This window comes from Dermacentor variabilis, chromosome 7 (genome assembly GCF_050947875.1).
Source record: "Dermacentor variabilis isolate Ectoservices chromosome 7, ASM5094787v1, whole genome shotgun sequence".
Lineage (NCBI taxonomy): Eukaryota > Metazoa > Arthropoda > Arachnida > Ixodida > Ixodidae > Dermacentor > Dermacentor variabilis.
Genome location: NC_134574.1, coordinates 130,054,957 through 130,074,250, shown reverse-complemented (window position 1 = coordinate 130,074,250; position 19,294 = coordinate 130,054,957). Strand labels below are relative to the sequence as shown.

Genomic DNA, 19,294 nt, shown 5'->3' with positions numbered 1-19,294 from the left:
TAATCTCTTATAGAGCACAGGTCAACCGTGAAGGAGTGTAGCTTGGAGGAAGAAAAGAAATTGGGAGGAAGTGTCGCGTGCCAAAATTAAAAGCCGTCCAAGTCGCCCTAGGGCATGATCATGTTGCGCAGGAGCTGCAGTAAAGTACACGGTAGGTTTTAGTGTCTCCCACCTTGGAGTTGCTCCAAGTAGATGAATGAGCACCACAGAACATGTGGCTACATGCAAACGTATTACATATAAAAAAAAAAAATCGCCAAAAAAAAAATTGATGGAATGATTGGCTGAGGAGCTGAGCAAAAGCACATCGAATAAAGAAATGTGCCGGGAATAAAAAAAAATTCAGTACTGAATTCCCTGAGCTTGGAGATCATGTGATCAGCCGACTTCAATTCATGGGCAAGAGAAAATCAGTCTTATAGGATCGAGTCCGATGAAGTTGACAACGACTGATAAGGGTTGATAAGGGTTTATACTAGTCCGATCAAGTTTGATAAGATTGTTAATGACACCAGGCTACGCGGAGTTGAGCAAGTGGCAGAATGCTTACACATATTTAGACAACTTTAGTTGAATTTCCGCCGTTATTATTATTATTATTATTATTATTCATTTGTTGCATAGGCTTGGAAGGTGTCCTAAAATCGAGGAAGGAGGAAGCAAGACTAGGAGGCAGTGTCGTCATGTGACAAGTTTGAAACATTGTCAAGCAGTAATTTTAGCCGCCAATTGCACAGAGAGCAAGGGGGGGAGGGGGGAGAGGTGAGGACCAATTATGACGAGGACATCACTGAAAGCTATCGCAAAATGAACATTGCCTTGAGAGGTCTCGCAACTATGGAAGGCTTACGCCCCAAGAGCCACCGTGCAGATAGACCCCGAAGAGGGGAAGGGGTAGCCCAAGGCAAGCTGCCTAGTAGAGGAGGAAATAACTTTATTGAAAGTAGAGAAAAGAAACTTAAGCCGACTAGTTTTACTGCTTGAGCAAGGTGTGGGACCAGTTTAGTTGGTAATCAATGATGTGCAGAGCATGACAGCAGACAAAGGACGGAAAGGCACAACGGCGGCAACTCTTGCCTCCGTCATGCTTTTCAGTTCTCTGTCTGCTGTCAGACTGTGCACATCATGGATTCCTACTTGAGCCTGGGAGGCACTCTCAAAAAGATGCCTCTCGGGGTCCACCACACCAGCTGCTGCTGTTTCCGCAAAGAGAAGTTGGACAGCGCGGCCTTTTACTGCCTGACCTCGTGCTTCCTCCGGTTCTTTTTCCTTCCTCCATGCGTAAAAATGCCCAACCCCCAAATCATCGCCAGCTCCGACGCAGCCAAGGGTACGTCACCGCAAGCACTTCTTTGGCACGATGCAGGTGCTGGAGCAGTTTCGCCGTCAGGAGTGCAACCTGCTGGTGGCCACCTCGGTGGTGGAGGAAGGCATGGACGTTCCAAAGTGCAGCCTGGTGGTGCGCTTCGACTTCCCCGACGACTTCCGCTCGTACGTGCAGTCCAAGGGACGTGCCCGCGCCCAGCGCTCCCTCTACATCATGATGACTGCACGCGACGAGTACAGCAAGGCCTGCATGAATCTGCGCAACTACCTCTCCATCGAGGCGGTCAGTTTTTGTTGGACGTTGGGAAGTCGGTGGGAAGCCGGGGGCGTAGTGACCAGTGTAATTGGCTTTTTCTTTATGGATGCAGAGCACACTTGCCTGAGACATGTGCTTGCCTGGTGTAGGGAAGGCACCCAGCGAAAGGTTATTCACGTGTTCGAACTTGCGTAAAGCAAAGCTCGTGTGGCTGAATTGGCACCGCACGATACGCGATTGTTTTCTGGCATGTGCCTGCCCCACATTTACTGTGTACCTGGAAAAGATGATTGCATTTCACTTTAAGCCATGAGCTGAAAAAAAAAGACATATCTGATCCTGCAATACCCTGTTCTAATTCAGTTCAGTCAAACCTTGATATAACAAACACAAATATAATGGATTATTGGATATAACAAAGTAAATATAAAAGGCTCCATGCCTGTATCGAATATTCAACATAACGAAGGTATTTCGTTGTAAGATGCGAATCCATTACGATGAGGTTTGACTGTATTCACAAAACTTCTCTTACATGAGAGGGCTTTCCGATTGGCCAAAATTCAGGCTTCCACCAATCCTGATACTGATTCACATGATAGGCACTGGCCAATCGTAGATGGCACCTATACAACAATAGAAGGCCCGTGAATGTAGGACCTGATGGCTTCATATGGCATTGTGTTCCACCAAAACAGCTAGGTGCAAGCTCTTGCAAAACACGGCTAATGGATCATTGCAGGACTACTTCCTCGATCAAGGCACTACGCGGTTGACATGGTAAAACTCGAGAACAGGTGTGCAGCATAGGTCTGTTGATGAGCCGTCAGGAAGGCACAAACGTTCTAGGTCTAATGTGGCTGGGGGATGGGCGACAGCTACATTTTCTTTGACTTGGCTACAGATACCAGAAGAATAATTGAATAAAGGACAAAATGGTTACTGCATCATCTTTCCCTCTGCACACTCTCGGGTCTACACTCCTGCTAATTTTTCATCATGCAAGCTCAATCACCATCTCTGCACGCTTACTGCTTTTTAAGTGTTGGTGTGTCACTGTCTGCGGTTCAGCCTATAGAAGGTGAAACTTCAGGCTGGGCTCCGATATTGATGCGTGGCCTGTTTGCACAGACGTCTGCACATAAAAGTCTGCAGACTGAAGTGCAACTAAAACGTTAGACATGTTATTGCCTCCTTACATGTTTGTCGCGGAACCATTTACTCAAATTGCACTTCCGTCCAGAGCAACACAACCCCTCCAATTTCAGTCAAGCTGAATAATCTTGAAGGTTGTCAACTCTAATAGCCATTGAAAGGCGCCTGTGTGACATGGGCGTAAAAGAATAACTGGACGAAGGCTTGTCAGGTAACCCTAAAGCCAGATGGTGTTGTTCGTTTCCACAGATATTGATGAACAAGTGCCATGAGAGGAAAGCACCGCACAGCTCCGAGGTCGTGCTGAGCTTTGCCGTTGATGAGCTGCTGCCGCCGTACATGCCCGTGCGCGAGGATGGTGCGCCCCGCATCACGCTCACCTCTGCCATTGGCCTTGTTAACAGGTCTGTTTGCCTTCGTGTGACGTACTTGTCCCAAATGAAAATTTTAAGCCGAATCATACGGGGGTGCGTGTGGGTTGTTCGATGTGCGCATGTGTGTGCCCTCATTACGTATCCTCCAGTTGCTACTTTTGGAGCCAAGCCAGCTTATCCTTCATTGTGTTGTCAACTCTTATAAAAAGAGCAAGTATTGTCCTTTAGAACCTGCAATGTTGCCAACTCCTTTTTTTTTTTAACATTTAGAAACTGGATTTTTCCCATAAGTGGCAGAATATAACCGTTGATGGTGTCTTTTCTTTTTTTAATCTTAACTTATGATAGTCCATTCTGTGTCCAAGTTGATTTTGTATCGTTTGTGCCATTTCATATTGCATTCTGCATTTTGTATTGGTTATACCATTAGATGTATTTCTTGTTTGATTTCCCCCACAGTTCATTTGCCCAGCTGTTTTCACACTATGCGAACTATGTTTACGTATGCCTCCTCTCCCCTTCCTCCTGTGATGATGCCATTATCGCAATGCAGGAAACCTCTAAATAAACAGTAAACAGTAAATAAAGTGCGTGCGTGAAATTTGGTGTGTATAAATGTAAATTTGTGGTGGTTGGATTCCACTGGAGGCTGAATGTAAAAAACACAGCAGTTGATTTTGCTATCATATCCCGCTGTGGACAGCTTGCAAGGAGGGGATAAAAGACGTCAGTTGGCATTTTGTCTGATGGAAACATTTTTGGGTTAACGTATGCGTATACAGTGCTGCTTTCACTGGTATTTTGTGATCTTTTTCTCTGTGCATTAATTAATTTTTTTCGTCTTTAATTTATGCATATTATTACGCATAATGTTTTTAATGCACGAGTGATAACAGAATGAATATGCTCTGCAGCTCCTAACCCTGCTGTCTATTGTCAGTAAGCTCTCCTCAATTTGGTGCTCACACAAATTATCACAATTTATCACAGCTGTCAGATTTCCAGGTGTCCAAATCAGATAGTGAAATTAGTGCTGCTCAGAAGCTGTACCTCAAGGCAAAATTCTTATATAGCCCGCACTCTGCCTTTACTATCTATTTTTAGAATTCTCGGTGCAACTTACACATGCAAGAAGTATGGTACTGCCTCACCTGCCAATTTAGTCGGTACAATTTGCACTGTCGTTTAATATATGCCAGTATATTGCCAGTTAGAAGCCTGCTAATAGGTTAGAAATTTCATTTGTTGCACTTATGAAAAACACTCGGACACCAAAAGGGAGGAACACATTTAAAATACGAGCAGCAAGTGTATGTTTTACCCTCCCTTTCGAACTTGCAGATACTGCATGGTCCTTCCATCGGACATGTTCACGCACCTGAAGCCCACCTATCAGTTGAGCACCATAGCAGTGGACGGCAAGGAGCTGTACGTCTGTACCGTCTACCTGCCCATGACCAGTCCTCTCAAAGAGGCCATCCAGGTATTGGGGATGTCCTGGAATGCACGACATTGAAAGCACACACACAAAATATGCAAACACTGTGAGACACGAAAGGATACCACAAATGCTGCCCATCAAGTGACTGGTTTCACTGCGGCAGGAAGGGAAAAAAAAAAATACTACCAACTTCCGTTAATTCGACTCTGGCGGGACTGATGAAATTGATCAAATTATCTGGCGGGTCGAACTGAACACGATGGAGAAAAAACACCAAAACACGTTGCCGATTCATTTGGCAGTATTTGTAAGATTCTAACGCGCCCCCAAATGAAATGTGGGTGCGCTTTCTGTGCATCTGAAGTAGGTAACTAATATAGAAGTTACGTTAAAGCTCCTAAACAAAGTAGGAACCTGATGCGCACTCTATATTTTAGCAAGAAAAATAGGCAAGGGTCTAGTGTGTGTTGCACGATGGCGGCCGGTTTTGTTAGGTCAGCCTCACCACAATACAGCCGTGTCTTGCAGTGAGGCATATGGACCATGAACATGGTTTTGGTTTCTTATCCATTACACTGCGCAGTCAATGTTCAGTCCAATATTTTTAGAGAAAAAAAAGGCGCTCATTAGAATCGGTTAAATACTATAATTATATGTGGTGAGCTACGATTATTTCTTGAAAACATTCCTTGGGCAGGCTGAAAATTGGCGTTTTCGACGGGAGTAGACGTGAGTGCAATGCATTCACTGTCCCCTAAACTCCGCCGAGACTGGCGCTTCCGCTAGAAGGGTCGCTGTTGGGGTTCCCTTAGTGGTCAGGCGCATGTGTGCTAACCGGTCGAGTTTGAATTATCCAGTGAAGGCCAACTTTAGAATCAAAATGGCAAACATTCGGGCCCATAAAAAATGCATGGTTGCGAGGCTAGGACCTTCGGTAAGGAGCCAATTAACTGAACAATTTAACTGGAGCCGAATCACCAGAAGTCTACTGTATATATTCAGATTACTTGAATTTCGAATTCCAAATGCACACTTACGTGTGTATTTTGGCCTATGGCTGGGCTTGGCTGGTTCATAGCGGGCAAGCCACTGTGCTGATCTAGTACGTTCACACTAGGACATGTTTCTTTTTTTTTTTTCTTTTTTTGCCTACGCTGGCTACACGAGTCTAGCTAGTGTAGAAAGTTTCCATTTATTTCATGGGTGTAGAAAAAGTGTAGTGCCGCCCACCTACACTTTCTGCCTTTCACTTTCGATGAGTGCAGGCAGCAGACGACAAACAAACAGGCTGGCATTGCAGACGCATAGCGCCATTTTGTCTGAGACTGTCGGAGCTAATATGGCGACAATAGTGAAGGTTAGCTGCAGGGACGGCAGCGAAGTGCAGGCGTGACTGTGTGTCACAGGAAAATGAGCTGATCTCTCAAGAAAAAAAAAATTTATTACTCACAGATGATACATGTACAGATACGCAGGCTGCTTCAGACTTCGTGCTGTATTATATGCATAGTGAAGTTGTCTTTGTGGCGCTGTGCGTTTGTCCATGTATTTAGCTGCAGTCGGTCTAGATTTGTTGCTCAAAGGGAACTCGTACATCGGCTTTTAGTTTCAGGTGGGCAAAGGCATATATGCAGCCAGTGGGTGCGAAGTTGGGCGAAGTGCAAAGTTGGGCGCTTTTCGTCTGCCAATGTGGAAGGCGACGCGCAATCTACTCTGATTGGCTACTGACTGGTCAGCCAAGCGCAGCACACGACGTCATAGCCTCTGCCCAGCACTACATTCGTCTGCATGTGCCTGCACGAAGTGCAGGTAAAAAAAAATAAAAATGAAGAAAAATAGCCCTCCCGACTACACAGTTGCATAATTGAGGACAGTGCAAAACATCAGTTTCTAACTTGGCACTGTTCTCGTGCTGTGTACCGGCACGGCAAGCCACCAACAGGCCAGGAAAATCTACAGGCGGCCCCCTTGCTGGCTCATCAGAGGCAATCATGCTTGCCTTTCTTTTACACAGGCCCAATTACACTTTTTTTTTTCTGCTGATATCGGTGTGTACGCTTACGAAAATGAGGTATAACGAAGGTGTTTTCACGTCACATATAAGTTCAACTCTGCAAGGCCCAACTGTATTTGTGCTGGCACACTTTGCAAGTCATCTGACATTATTTCGGTGGCCTTGTTTGTTGTATTTGGACAGTGGCAGCCCATTAACAGCACTTAACTGGATCATCGTCTGCCATTGTGCATTGGCCTTCACACCGAGTCAACACAAACTTTTAGTCCTTTTTATGGTAGCCGGCTGATTCTGAGACGCACGCCCCAAGATGTTCTCGTCTTCCATGCAGGGTCGGCCAATGGAAACAAAGAAGTATGCGAAGATGGCCGCTGCCCTCGAGACATGCAAGCGTCTGCACCAAATGAGTACGTACAAGAGTTTTGCTTTCCGCCCAGTTTCTATCTTTATGAAAAAACAAGCTTGGGTTCTCACGGACTATAAAACCTAGGCTTTTGTTATATATTATTAGTTTTGCGAATTTTTAAAAATAGCCCGAGGCAGATAGCATAATTTTAATTCTTGAACTCGATTGTTCAAAGAGGCGGACATCCGTTGCACGAGAAGTTGAAATGCATGTTTTTTGTGGGATATTGCAAGGCTGCGAAGCATCAACTTTTTCTACCATTTTCTGCTGACTTCGACTGGGAGGAATGTGACATACAGTAGGATATCGGGGATACGATCACGCCTGACTCGAATTTCCCAAGACTCTTGGCCCAAGACCATTAGCTTACAATGTGCTAAATTTCAAATGATGCGAACAGCTTTTGCGCTGTAGCGTAGGATACAAACAACCGAGCCGCGACGTGATCTCCAGCACGCCAGTAGCATCGCAAACTGTCTGTTTTCAGGCTGGTGCAGCGGCCACGCCAATGTGCCGGTTGCATTCCTGTTGTCAGGACAACCTACGTCACTTTGCCATGACTCCCCCCTTTCCCCACCCAAAAACAAAGAAGAAAAAAAGAAAAGAATGAAAAGGCATTTGATTTGTCTAGTATCCTGCAACTTAATTGTCAGCCATTTTCAAACACCTTATAACTTTATCGGAAGCTGGCAATCGCACGTGACCCAGTCTTGTTGCATCAGCAAGATCGCTATCGCATGCGCTTTCATGGGTAGCCTTATCTTTGCATTCCATGCCTTCCATCGTCTTCGGCACCCGATGACAATTCTAAACTTTGATACCTTTGCACCTGTCGGATCACATGATACAAGGTAGCTTCACCATCGCAAAGAAAGGTAAACAGATTTCTCAATCCTGCGCAAATCGTGTCCTTATCACAATGAGGCAGCTGCTAGGGCGCAGCAAAGAAAGAAACTCCAGATAATCAGGCAGATCATGAAATGTCGACCTCGGAATATGCAGAGTATGTTGCCTGCTGTTGCTAAATGCGCATGAAACAAGCGCGCCAGTGATTCGAATTCGCGTCAGCCAACAGGAGCGCTTGCTGCACGCCACGTGACTGCACAAATCGCGGCACTGATTTTCCTTTCTTACACTTGTTTCCTTGCTTTTATTTCTGCAAGGGGAAATACAGTGCTCCGGATATCTGAATTTCCGATCTCTCATGTTTACATGAGAACTTGAATTTTTGGGCATAGTAGTCACATGACTGCTTTTCCTCCTTCCCTTCAGTGTGTCTGTTGCAGTGGCGTCCCAGTGAGTATATATATATGCTCACCAGCTGCAATAAATCAATTGTTGAAAGTTGGCACTCGTCCCGTGTTCCTGCTTTGTCCTTGTGTCATTCTTGCGCTATATATCCCAGTTTGTATATATACGGCAGTTTGGCTTTAACCTTATTGCGTTAACTCCCTCACAATTTGTTCCTGCCTTCATGAATATTACGAAGAGACAGACAGATAATGTGTAAAAGGTAGGTATAACACGTAAAAGCAAAAATGGTAATCGTATCACTGACCTTTTCTGTGTTTTCACCAGATGAATTCGACAGCTGCTTGCTGCCTGTGAAGCGCGTGCTCCAGCTTATGGACGACTCGGACAATGAAGAAACGGATGACGCTGCTCCAGGTGCACCGAAGCCAGGCACAAAGAAGTGCAGAAGAGTGTATCAGAAGCGGGTAATCACTGGTGACAAATTTTCACACTCTTTGCGCTTATGCATGACATAGCTAATTTCTTTTTTGTGTCAAATTCAGTGCACCAGCGTTTGTGCTTTAATGAACAAGGAATGACCGTTTATGCATAGAATGCTAATTACGTGCAGTGTAGACTGCCTAGAAAGTGGTAAGCACCTCATTTGTAGTCACAATCTCGATATAACGAATCACGCGTGACCGCTGAAAATCTTTCGTTATTCTGAAAGGCCGTTATAGTGAAAGCCCCAAAAGTAATCATTCCACCCATCGATCGATCAGTTCATAAGTTTTCACTGTTTGAGCGGTCCACGAAAATGTCGTTGTTGGCCCTCGGCCCGTACTGTTGCTATTTTCCATAGATTTCGCCGCCTCGTGCCGCCGTATAATAAGAGTGACATGTGCAAAGCAGACGCTGAGAAAACTACTGACAGAAAGGAAGCTCCACGTCACCTCCAAAGCGCAATGTTTCTTGTTAGTTTTTCACATTCCTTGCCGTGGACACCGCAGCTGTCTCACTCGAAGTGGACGCCAGAACTATTCCAAAGTGCAAGCGCGCATAAACGACACCGTCCAGAAAGTGCAAAGTGCAACCGTGTGTCATCCCCACGAATACAAAAGGTTAAATTTCTCCTCGTGCGTAGCCCCGTACGACCGCAGAAATAAAGCGCGAAAGAAAGAAAGGTGGGCACAGAAAGAACGAAGAGGTGCGTCTCAGTTGCTAGACGCCACTCGCCTAGGCAGAACATGCGCTCACAAAATCCGATGCATCGTCGCCTCTGCAATAGATTTTTAAAAAACTCACCCGCATTTTTTCAGTGAGTGCCAGCTCAGGTTTTCGGAATCTGTGTGCCGCAGCATCTACTTTGTGCGCCTTGTCGTCTGCTAGCTTACTGTTTTGGCTGCAGTGAAGGATATGCGGAAATCTAAGAATCCCCATATTGCAGAATATTAGTTCATTGTACTGACGTCTTGTTAACATGACACGGAAACTGAATAACGATGGTTATTCTGAAAAGTTTGATATTGAGAAGTTCTGAAATATTTTTACATTGAAGGCATAAGAAGTCAGCAGGCAATTTCTGAAAAGTTCGTTAATGTGGTGCTTATGGTAATGAGGTTTAGTAATGAGTTTAGTGGCTGTGGTGTTGGGCTGCTAAGCACGAGGTCGCGCGATCGGATTCCGGCCACGGTGGCTGAATTTCGATAGTGAAATGCAAAAACAACCGTGTACTTAGAATTAGGTGCATGTTAAAGAACCCCAATTGTCACGGTCAATTGTCACGGGACACGGTATGTATTCCTTAATTATACGCGCATGCACCCGCCATCTCCTGTCACAGTGCATATATGTGCTGTTCTGGTGTGCGTATCAGTCAGCACTCAGCCTAAGGTAGTTTCTGCAGGCATTCTCATTTGTGCTGTTTCATCGTGCAGATGAAATAATTATGGTCACAGTGCAATGGCAACTCCCTTGTTGTGCCGTTAATTGACAGAGCATGAAGAGCAAGGAAAGTCCAGCAAGGCAAGAGTGCAGTTTTGGAATGTTTCTGAGCAGATGACACAGCGATGGCGCCACACTTTTTTACGTATCTCAAGACAAGCCAAAATGGCAGTCGCTGTCGATGGGAAGAGCTAAGTGGCAGTGATTTGGAATTGAACTTTTAAGTTAAAATGTGTGCCGGGCGCTCAGTATTTCTTTCGTGTGTGTGTAGGAAGGCCCATCTACCCTCAGTTGTAATAATAAACTGAAGATAGTCGGATGGCAATGTCATGGCCCCTTTAACTCATTCCCTACCACGGGGAAAACCAGGTGTATGTTGTAGGTTATGCCAGTTTCTTTTTTTTTTTCTGAAGGAACTACTGCGCTCAACACTTTATGTAATGCACAAACAAAAAGCAGAATGAATGTGCTTTTCACACATAAATGTTTCATTAACGAGTTTTATGTCATAAAGATATAAATTGCCAGAATCAAGACTGTGAGATGACATTGAACATAGTTCATAAAGGCACGCCTGCATCTACTAACAAAATATGTAACAAGAATTATGGGATATACAAAATGTATTGCCATCTAATAGGCACTATCTAAAAAAAAAATCAAAACTTTTCATTGAACAGGTATTCCACTACAAGAATTTAACTGCAAGCATTGCAGTTAGGTGTCCTCCAGACTGCGGCTGCCGTTGTTTCGGTCTGGCTTGCATCGTTGTCGCTCGCAGTCAAAGTTCGACAAAAAGGCAGCTTCCTCAGACCCACCGCTGCTTGACCCATCGATAAAATCAGCTGCAGTTGCAGTGGAATCGTGAGATTCTGCTGTGTCTGCATGCTCCCAGAGGTGGTTATTTTCTGCTTTCTACTTTGACGATCGTGAAACTTCGGAGCATGTTCAAAAATCACCACCTGGCCGGAAAAAAGCAAACTGCTTAGGGAAAAAATAATGGTTCTTTTCCTTCACGTCCGATAGCGCAGTGTGTCTGTGAATGGCACCGGAGGTCTCAAAAGTGGCATTTTAAACCTTCGACAGTGGGCTAACGATGCCCAATGGGTGCCGTACGGAAAGCATCAAGTTGTTTTACTACTTTCACTGTTGCCACCATGCGATTGTCCTGCTGCCATCGTTATCATTGTCTGCAGCAAAGGGAGGGGGAGTTTGATCGGGATTGCAGGAGTTTTGCATGGAGCTGTGGGCATTCGTTGGAGTAGTAGGTGTCACTGCCATTTCAGTGAATGAGTTCAGAGCTGGTGGACTATCGGAACACTGCCGGTTTCCTTTTTCCCTCAGGTGTGTAAGCTGTTTGCCGAGGCACGAGTCTTAGAAACTGGCCATTACCGCTTGCACATCGTGACGACCCGGCTGGTACGTCTGGCGTCCGATCTCCAGAACTGGCGGAAGGAGAAGCTCGTTGACCCCGAGGATTGCCCACTGTGGTTCGCCTTGCTTCTCCGCGAGGACATGCCTTGCGTAAGAATGACCTTTAATGTTCAGACCAACCTGACAAGGCAGTACAGTCGAACCCACTTATAACGATATAGGTTTTAACGATATATCGGTTATTACAATGAGAAGCTGCTGCACCGTCAACTTCTGTATTTTTTCTGTGGTGAAATAACCCGCTTACAATGCCCCCATGCCATATTATCGGTTATAACGTTGAAGTCTGGCTACTGGTCTACCATAGGTAATGGAGTGTGAAATCCTTGGAAGGAAAAAGAGGAATTCGAGCCGCTGCACACTGCCGCACGCCGTTTTCCAGCCTTCTCTGCATCACCAGCCTCGCACGCGCCTCTCTTCCGTCGCCCTTCTAACCCTCCGAGCACAAATGGGCTGCGCCCATAGCTCTATGCTGCGCCACCTTTCGAAACACAAATAGACAGCACCAAATTCACTGACAGCGCTAAAAATGTTGACATGTGCAAGCTCCAAGATTGCTCCTTAGTGCCTCATGTTGTGCAGTTCTGCCAACAAATTAAGCTGCTTGTGCTCGTCTTTGTTGGTTGCATCGAAGTTGTTCCAGGCCACACGGTTTCTCAGCCTCGTTTGACTCTCCGTTGAAACGGAAGATGGCTGATCCGCCTGCTGATTGTCAGCAATGCGCAACATGCTGGAGAAAAAAAAGCTCACTTATATAGATTTGGAAACGAAGTGCTTCTAACTGATGAGACAATCGTCACAAATGTGCTTACATCAAATAGCAACAGCGACAGTGACGGCAACAGCGGCAGCAATGACGCGGTAGGGCAATCTGCCTCAACATTGTCCTCACATGGGGCCCTGCAGATGATTCAGTCCCCCCGGGGCTTTGTGTTCGTGAGGGACCTTCCGCCGCACTACTTAGAGCACCTGGATGCCTTGGTGAAGGATGTCGGCAAGCTTCGTGTAAAGCAAGCAAAGCCGACGGACACGGGGTTTTCTTGCGCAAGCCACTGAGAAGTACATAGCGAGATGCTTGTGGTGATCTCGCCCCAGCATTTCTTCTAGATTTCTCAAGCTGAGAGGCTGCCACGGCAACCTTCCCGCATTCTTTATAAGGCCCCTTTTAAGGCCAACAAAGCGATGCCTTGGTAGAGTTCGCATGCCACTTGTCACCCATGACCCCGCTTTGCAGTCATAGCAGTGCCTTCCTTGAATGCCTACACCTGTGGCTTGTTACACGGGATCGGAGCATGCAGGAAGCAGAGTTAAACCATTAAACGAGTCAACACAATCAGCAGCTAGGTGGAGGAACGTGGTGGGGAGGGGCACTGGCCTCTCGCCATTACAGTTACATCCCCCATTTTGATTTTTTTCGTGCAACCCGGTTATAACGATGGAATTGTCGTGGCACGCAAATGTTGTTATAAGTGGGTTCGCCTGTATTGAGGGGGGAGCTGACGTTCAGACTAATGTTGCTTGGTCGATTTTCGAACTCAGATATAAATATGACATTAGTGTACTTTTCCATGATGATTATAACAAATTTCTGGCTCAGTCAACAAAAATAGCTAGGTATTGACCAACCACAGGCATGTTGCTGACGTGTGGCACACAGCAGTTCACGTGACGGCCAATGCAACTGCTCTTACACTCTTCTTTTATCCTGCATTGTAAAAGATCTCTGCTTATTGTCAAGCGTGGTACCTCTTTTGCTATTAATCTATTGTTGTTGTTAAAAGAGCCTTATTGTGATATCTGCAGTCTGTGTTGCAAATTTTTGGTTCTTTGCTGTTGATGCTGTTTGACGTGTTTTTGTGCCCTCGCAAAATTTAATTCCATAATCTGCTTTTGTTCTTTATTCCACTGAGCATTCTATAGATGATACCTCTACTGTATCTTTTGTAAGCGACCCCCATACTAGCCTTTGGCTTGAGACCATACAGATTCTGCATACCTTGTCAATATAACTGATCACTAATGACTCGGCATGTGTGGACGCTGGAAAAATGCTGCATTAATGAGCTGTATGGTGCACACTTTACAGGCAGAATTGAAAGTCACATAAGGGCCTTTTTATATCAAAAAGAAGTGCAGAAGGCACCCTACTGTCAGACATAGGCACTGTTTACCGATATGTGTCTCTGTAATGAGCAATAACCATCCGGTGTAAAGTTAACTCATGGGCTTTAATTTTGCAGTGGGGCACACATATATAAGTTAGGAGCAAAGACGATTCGATTCCTTGTCTCTTCTTCAAACTTTATTAGGCTCCCCTGGGCCAAAAATAATCGGTAATCTTCGTTGTAGCCTGTGCACATTTCTATATTTCATCACCTAAATGGATTATATTTACATCAATGTGCTACCATGTAGGGCTGTGAGTAAACAAAATCTTAACGACATTTGATGGGACTTTACTGCGGCAAGCAGGTAACCCCTTACCGAGACAAACTGCGAAACCCTGTTGATGAGCAAAATGAGAGCAACCATGTGCTGTTTAGTTACTTGACAATGTACTAAATAACTGTCCACTCATTGAATTGATTTGTAAAACAGATTGTAAACTGCTTGTACGTTAGTGTAATGCGTAGTAGAATGTAGTCCTTTTAGTTGAATCTGCCTCAACAATTAGATAATGAAATGAAGTTTAATTTTCTTTCTTTTTTCTTTCTTCTTTTACTCTCGAGTACAAGCTTTGCTAATTGCACTTGCTACAGCGGAATCAACGAGTCTGCTCGTTATAAAACTGCTTTCCGTGACATCGTAATGTCTGCTCTATACTCCATGCATCCACTAGAGAGGCAGCGTGAATGTCATTTAATTGAAAACAGGCACGGGCATTGCGAGACATTCCTTTGCAAAGATTCGAACTCTGTGCGGTTCCAGCTACCATCATTTCCCATCTTTACGCGGTCCGGCGACGAGCTGGTGTCGGTGGTGCGGGCAGGCCCGGTGCACCTCTCCTCTGCACAGTGCCTCCAGCTGCAGCTCTTCCACCACGCAATCTGGCACGACGTACTCCGAATGAAGGAGAGAGCCCTGCTTCAGTTCGACATGAACACTGCTCCCAACTCTCCGGTCTTAGTCCCGGTGATAAAAGGTGAGCAGCAGGGAGGAGCAAAGCACCGGGAGCATCAGGAAACGGTGCAGCGGGAACGTTGCAAAATCCACATCTCCGTCGACTGTGTTCTCAATGCAGTAACGTTAGTGAGCACAAGTATAAGTCTCCCTTACTTTACGGCACGTAACAGTAATGTCTTGCGAAACAGAGTTTGAACTTAGGGGTAACTGACGTGACAGTTATGACCATTCGTTTTTCCCACTCTAAATAAAGGTGCTTGGCCCCAACACTCTTGAAAAAAATACAGGCAAGCCTCTGAGCATCCTGAATAGTTCGCTTCAGAAGCGTTTCCACAAACCAGTTTTGGTTTCGTTTTGCAAGAGGTGCATGTGTTGTGGCATCAGGACGCGGAAGATTGTCACTGCACCCCCCCCCCCCCCTTTTCCTCTTGCATGCTCGGGAATACGGTGCCCATCAAGCCAACATCCTTCTGAGCTCGTCCTCGGACACGCACCATACAATAGTGGGGCATGATAGTACCTTATCACACTTAGACTTCATGTGGAACATGACGGCGAGAAGGTCTAGCTGCTGTTTTGCTTCCCTGCGGTGGCCGCTCTCTGCCACATGGGACGTGACTTGAGAGTTGCGTTCGTAGGCAGCCAAATGCAATTCAACTATTCGACGATCTGTGTCCGTGGCAGTTTCCGTTTATTGCCTCAGTATTCCTTCGTGGTGGCAGTGATATGTCGTTATTTTGAAATCGTATTTAAACCCACTTAGATATATTTAGATTCAACATACTTGGTGTTCTATGGACAAGAAGTTATCGAAAGCTAAATACTTCATATATAGAAAATTTATCTATATTAAAGCATGTTATATCGAGGTTTAGCTGTAATTAGGTTGCATCGGACATGAAAATGCCTTTGTTATACCCGATATTCCTTATAAGCGTTTTTTTAATGCGTTAGCATTAGGCATGTCAAAGTGGGAAAAAGTGTGGGCGTTTGAAGTGTGGGAAGCCAGTCTTGTGGTAGAGGTAGACAGAGGATGGGAGAGCTTGAAAGAGTGTGGGTGTGTGTCTATGTGCATGCGTTCTTGTGTGCATGTGTCTGTTTGTGTCTGCTTATGTCCCAGCTGACATTAGCGTTAGCCAAGTGGTTCAACAAAAGAAAGAAGGTATTTAAGAAACACGGTTCAAAATACGATCTTAAGACCTATGGTATTCGGTCATCAGAGCTCTGACGACCAAACATCATCGGTTTTTCTTAATTTTCTTAATCTTCTTTTTTTACGTTGGACAAATTGGCTAACTTTAGCTGAAACGCACTGCACGTCCTCAGGCGGGCGTGCGACCTTAGGCCCAATCACGAACGAGCCATTCGATAAGCAGCAAACTTGTCGTGACGGTTTGCTGCTGCAGTGAAACCTTATTAAACCGTAGCTGGCCAGAGCTCGGAAAAAGTACGTAGTAAACAGTAGTACTGCTTAACCAAAATAGCATGAGATCGCCCACTTACCTGTCGAAAACGAAACTCTGAGAGAGTGTGATGAAAGGCCAAAAACATGCACTATTTATTCACTTCGTGCGACAAAAATCTGTTGTTTTCGTTTCATGCCGCCGCGGCCCAGCAGCGAAGACAGTGGCCTCAAACTTACTGTAGCTGCTAGCCAGCTTTTCAGCCAGCCCCCTCTTCTCGGCACGTGCTCGCATGGCAGATTCCTCGTTGGCGTTGCATATTCACCGTGCATGGGCGCGATAGTGCTGCGGAAGTTGCAGGGCACCTTTTTCATTTCGGGGTGCTGTTCTCGTTGCGATGATTGCATTCCTGAGGCTTATGTAATTGCACTGCTTCTGCAACTGTTGGGCCTGAATCGCCTGTGCTGTCATTCTCCGTGTTGTCCTCATCACTGTCGTTGGGCAACACTTTGGAAATAGAGGCAACGATGGCAAAAAGTCGAACCTCGTAGCCGACATCTTTTTGCGGTCGCAGCTGCACTGCCAAGCAACTTCTTCGCATCCCAAATGCCACACACCATAGTCAACAGTAGATACCTGTCACATGCCAGGGCCGACTTCTTCATGCCACGTTCGAAAGCATGAACGATGTCCAATTTTTCTTTTATACTGAGCACCCGGCGCGTTTTTTATCCTAGCTTCGGCATGACGCGAGTCCTTGCTTGCACGATGCCGAAATTATGTTGACGTGGCTTCACATGCAAATGCTCGAGGCGCTTGGAGGCCATTGTTCCTATCTCTGAGGCTTGTTGTTCTGACGGGCCGGCCAATGGGGACGATGCATCACCGTAATTGCATGACAAAAAGTGGAAACACTACGTGTTAACTGATACATATGCAATAAGTTGGTGCAGTTTATGCAAATACAAACGCACTATGTTCATTGGCCACCGAGGTGGGGATTTGACTTTACTACTTTGAAAACGAAACTGCTGTTAAAGCGGTTATGGTTTAACGAGGTTTTACTGTAGTACCCAACCAGTGATGCTGGGTATTGTGTTGATGCCACAAAGCAATGCAGAGTGCGAGTGGCAGTTTAGCATCGTGAGAAAGACGAGAACATAGTTCCACTCATTCGTGTGTGCTTAGATGCTGGGAAAAGTCCTCCTCACAATATGGCAAAGAAATGGAATTTGTTACACCCAAACATTCTTCAAAAAATATTTGAATACCTATCATGATTGCTTAAGTGGCTTTGGTGCTACGCTGCTAAGCATGTGGTCACGGAATCGAACCCTGGCCGGGGTGGCCGCATTTCGATGGGAGCGAGAAGCAAAACGCCTGTGTACCGTGTATAGAACTCCAGGTAGTCTAAATCATTCTGGATTTACCCACTATGGCGTGCCTCATAATCATGTCATGGTTTTGGCACGTAAAACCCCAGAATTTAATTTATTTAATTTGGGGTGTGTGCAGTCATGATTTTGGTAGGGCTGTGCGTGGTGCCTCTTCTCGCAGCTACTACTCAAGCGCTTGTTCTCCTTACTTGTTTTGATGCATTTCCTCTTCTGATGAAACACGTTTTTGTGACAACAAATCAGTAGTCATAAATTTTGATAGGCATTTTTCTCAGTCTCTTACTGTATAGCATATTTGTGGGTATACTGTTTGCGCAAGTACAGCATTTTTGAGACAAAATACTGCTTTCAATCATTTTTTGCTGTATTCGTGAGGTTTCAATCATTTCCTACTATATTGGAAACTGCAATAAAAATAAATTGACCATGTGGCCACGATTTTTTCAAAACAATTCGACCCTCGAAGGGTTAAATAGGTAGGGTAAGGAAACCATAAGTGCACTGAAATATGGTCGTTTAACAGGCAGATTGTTAAATCTGGGATTGTTTTAATTGAGTTCAACTGTATACGTGTTCTGTATATCATGGTTTGACTGTAATCGATCTCGCAGATGGCGACATGTGTATGATAGACTGGTCCTTTGTTGACATGGTTGCCAATTGGGTTGGCACGGAGCCTGCAAGCAGGACTGAGTTCCAGTTCCAGCCCAGCCTGTATGAAGATGCTGTGGTTGTGCCCCGCTATGCACCCCTTCATTACCACCACAGTACATTCTACGTGAAGAAGATCCGCACCGACCTCACAGTGGATAGTATCGATGGAAAGGGCAGCTTCCGTGACTATCTGTCCCTAATTCACCAGCTGGACGTCACCAACTCAATGCAGCCGATCCTGGAGGTGGTGTTCACCGAAGTCCGACTCAACCTACTGACGCCGCGCTACCGGAACCGCAAGGGCGATGTGTTCATCAAGAAGACGGCCACGAACCGTCGCGCAGAGCTGCGTGTCCCGGAATTCTGCGACGTCCACCCCGTCCCAGCTAGTGTCTGGCGCAAGGCGGTGTGCCTTCCCAGCATCTTGTACCGGTTGAACCAGCTTCTCGTCATGGAAGAAATGCGCGCATCCATCGCCATAGAGACGGGCATTGGCCTCGGGGCATATCAAGGCCCTTGGCCAGACCTGGACTTCCAGAGCGCTGTATCGGAAAGTGCTTCGATCAGCTTTTTGCCTCGTCCCGACGGTGATGACGTGGAGTTTGGCAATCTGCTTCGAGGCCACGGTGAAGCGGAGGAGATACGGATGCCCCGCCTGTCACGGTCATTTGAGTACCAGCCAGAGTTGCGGGGGAACCCAGGCCCAAGCCCTGGCCTCCTTCTGGAAGCGGTGACATCGGCAAAGGCAGCTGATGGCTTTGATCTCGAACGCCTCGAGGTGCTTGGGGACTCATTCCTCAAGTTTGCGGTGACCATTGACCTGTTCTGCGGCTCCACGTCAGCGCAGGAGGGGTTGCTGACACAGACGCGTTCCCGCATCATTTGCAACCGGAACCTGCACCAGCTTGGCTCCAAGATACATGTGGGTTCAATGGTGGCACAGGAGCAATTTGAGCCGCACCGAAACTGGTTGCCACCAGGCTACCGTGTCCCTGAAGGTGCCGAGGACATACTGATGGACGTCAACTTTGTCTTCTGGGCCATCCAAGTAGACACAAAGATTCTGGAGAAGCTGACGTGGGACGAGCTCTACAGCCGCTATAAGGTAAATGCCTCTCGTGCTTTGTTAAGTGG

At 46.0% G+C, this 19,294-nt stretch overlaps 1 protein-coding gene across 1 annotated transcript in view; it reads left to right on the top strand.

Moving 5' to 3' along the window:
- Positions 1 to 19,294, top strand: part of LOC142587927 (endoribonuclease Dicer-L-like) — a 59,251-nt gene that overhangs the window by 15,973 nt on the left and 23,984 nt on the right. Inside the window, exons 8-15 of the mRNA XM_075699302.1 lie at positions 1,367 to 1,609; positions 2,987 to 3,141; positions 4,453 to 4,594; positions 6,898 to 6,973; positions 8,551 to 8,690; positions 11,494 to 11,673; positions 14,512 to 14,725; positions 18,118 to 19,265. Of these exons, the coding sequence (XP_075555417.1) occupies positions 1,367 to 1,609; positions 2,987 to 3,141; positions 4,453 to 4,594; positions 6,898 to 6,973; positions 8,551 to 8,690; positions 11,494 to 11,673; positions 14,512 to 14,725; positions 18,118 to 19,265 (2,298 nt within the window). The remainder of the gene's footprint in view (positions 1 to 1,366; positions 1,610 to 2,986; positions 3,142 to 4,452; positions 4,595 to 6,897; positions 6,974 to 8,550; positions 8,691 to 11,493; positions 11,674 to 14,511; positions 14,726 to 18,117; positions 19,266 to 19,294) is intronic.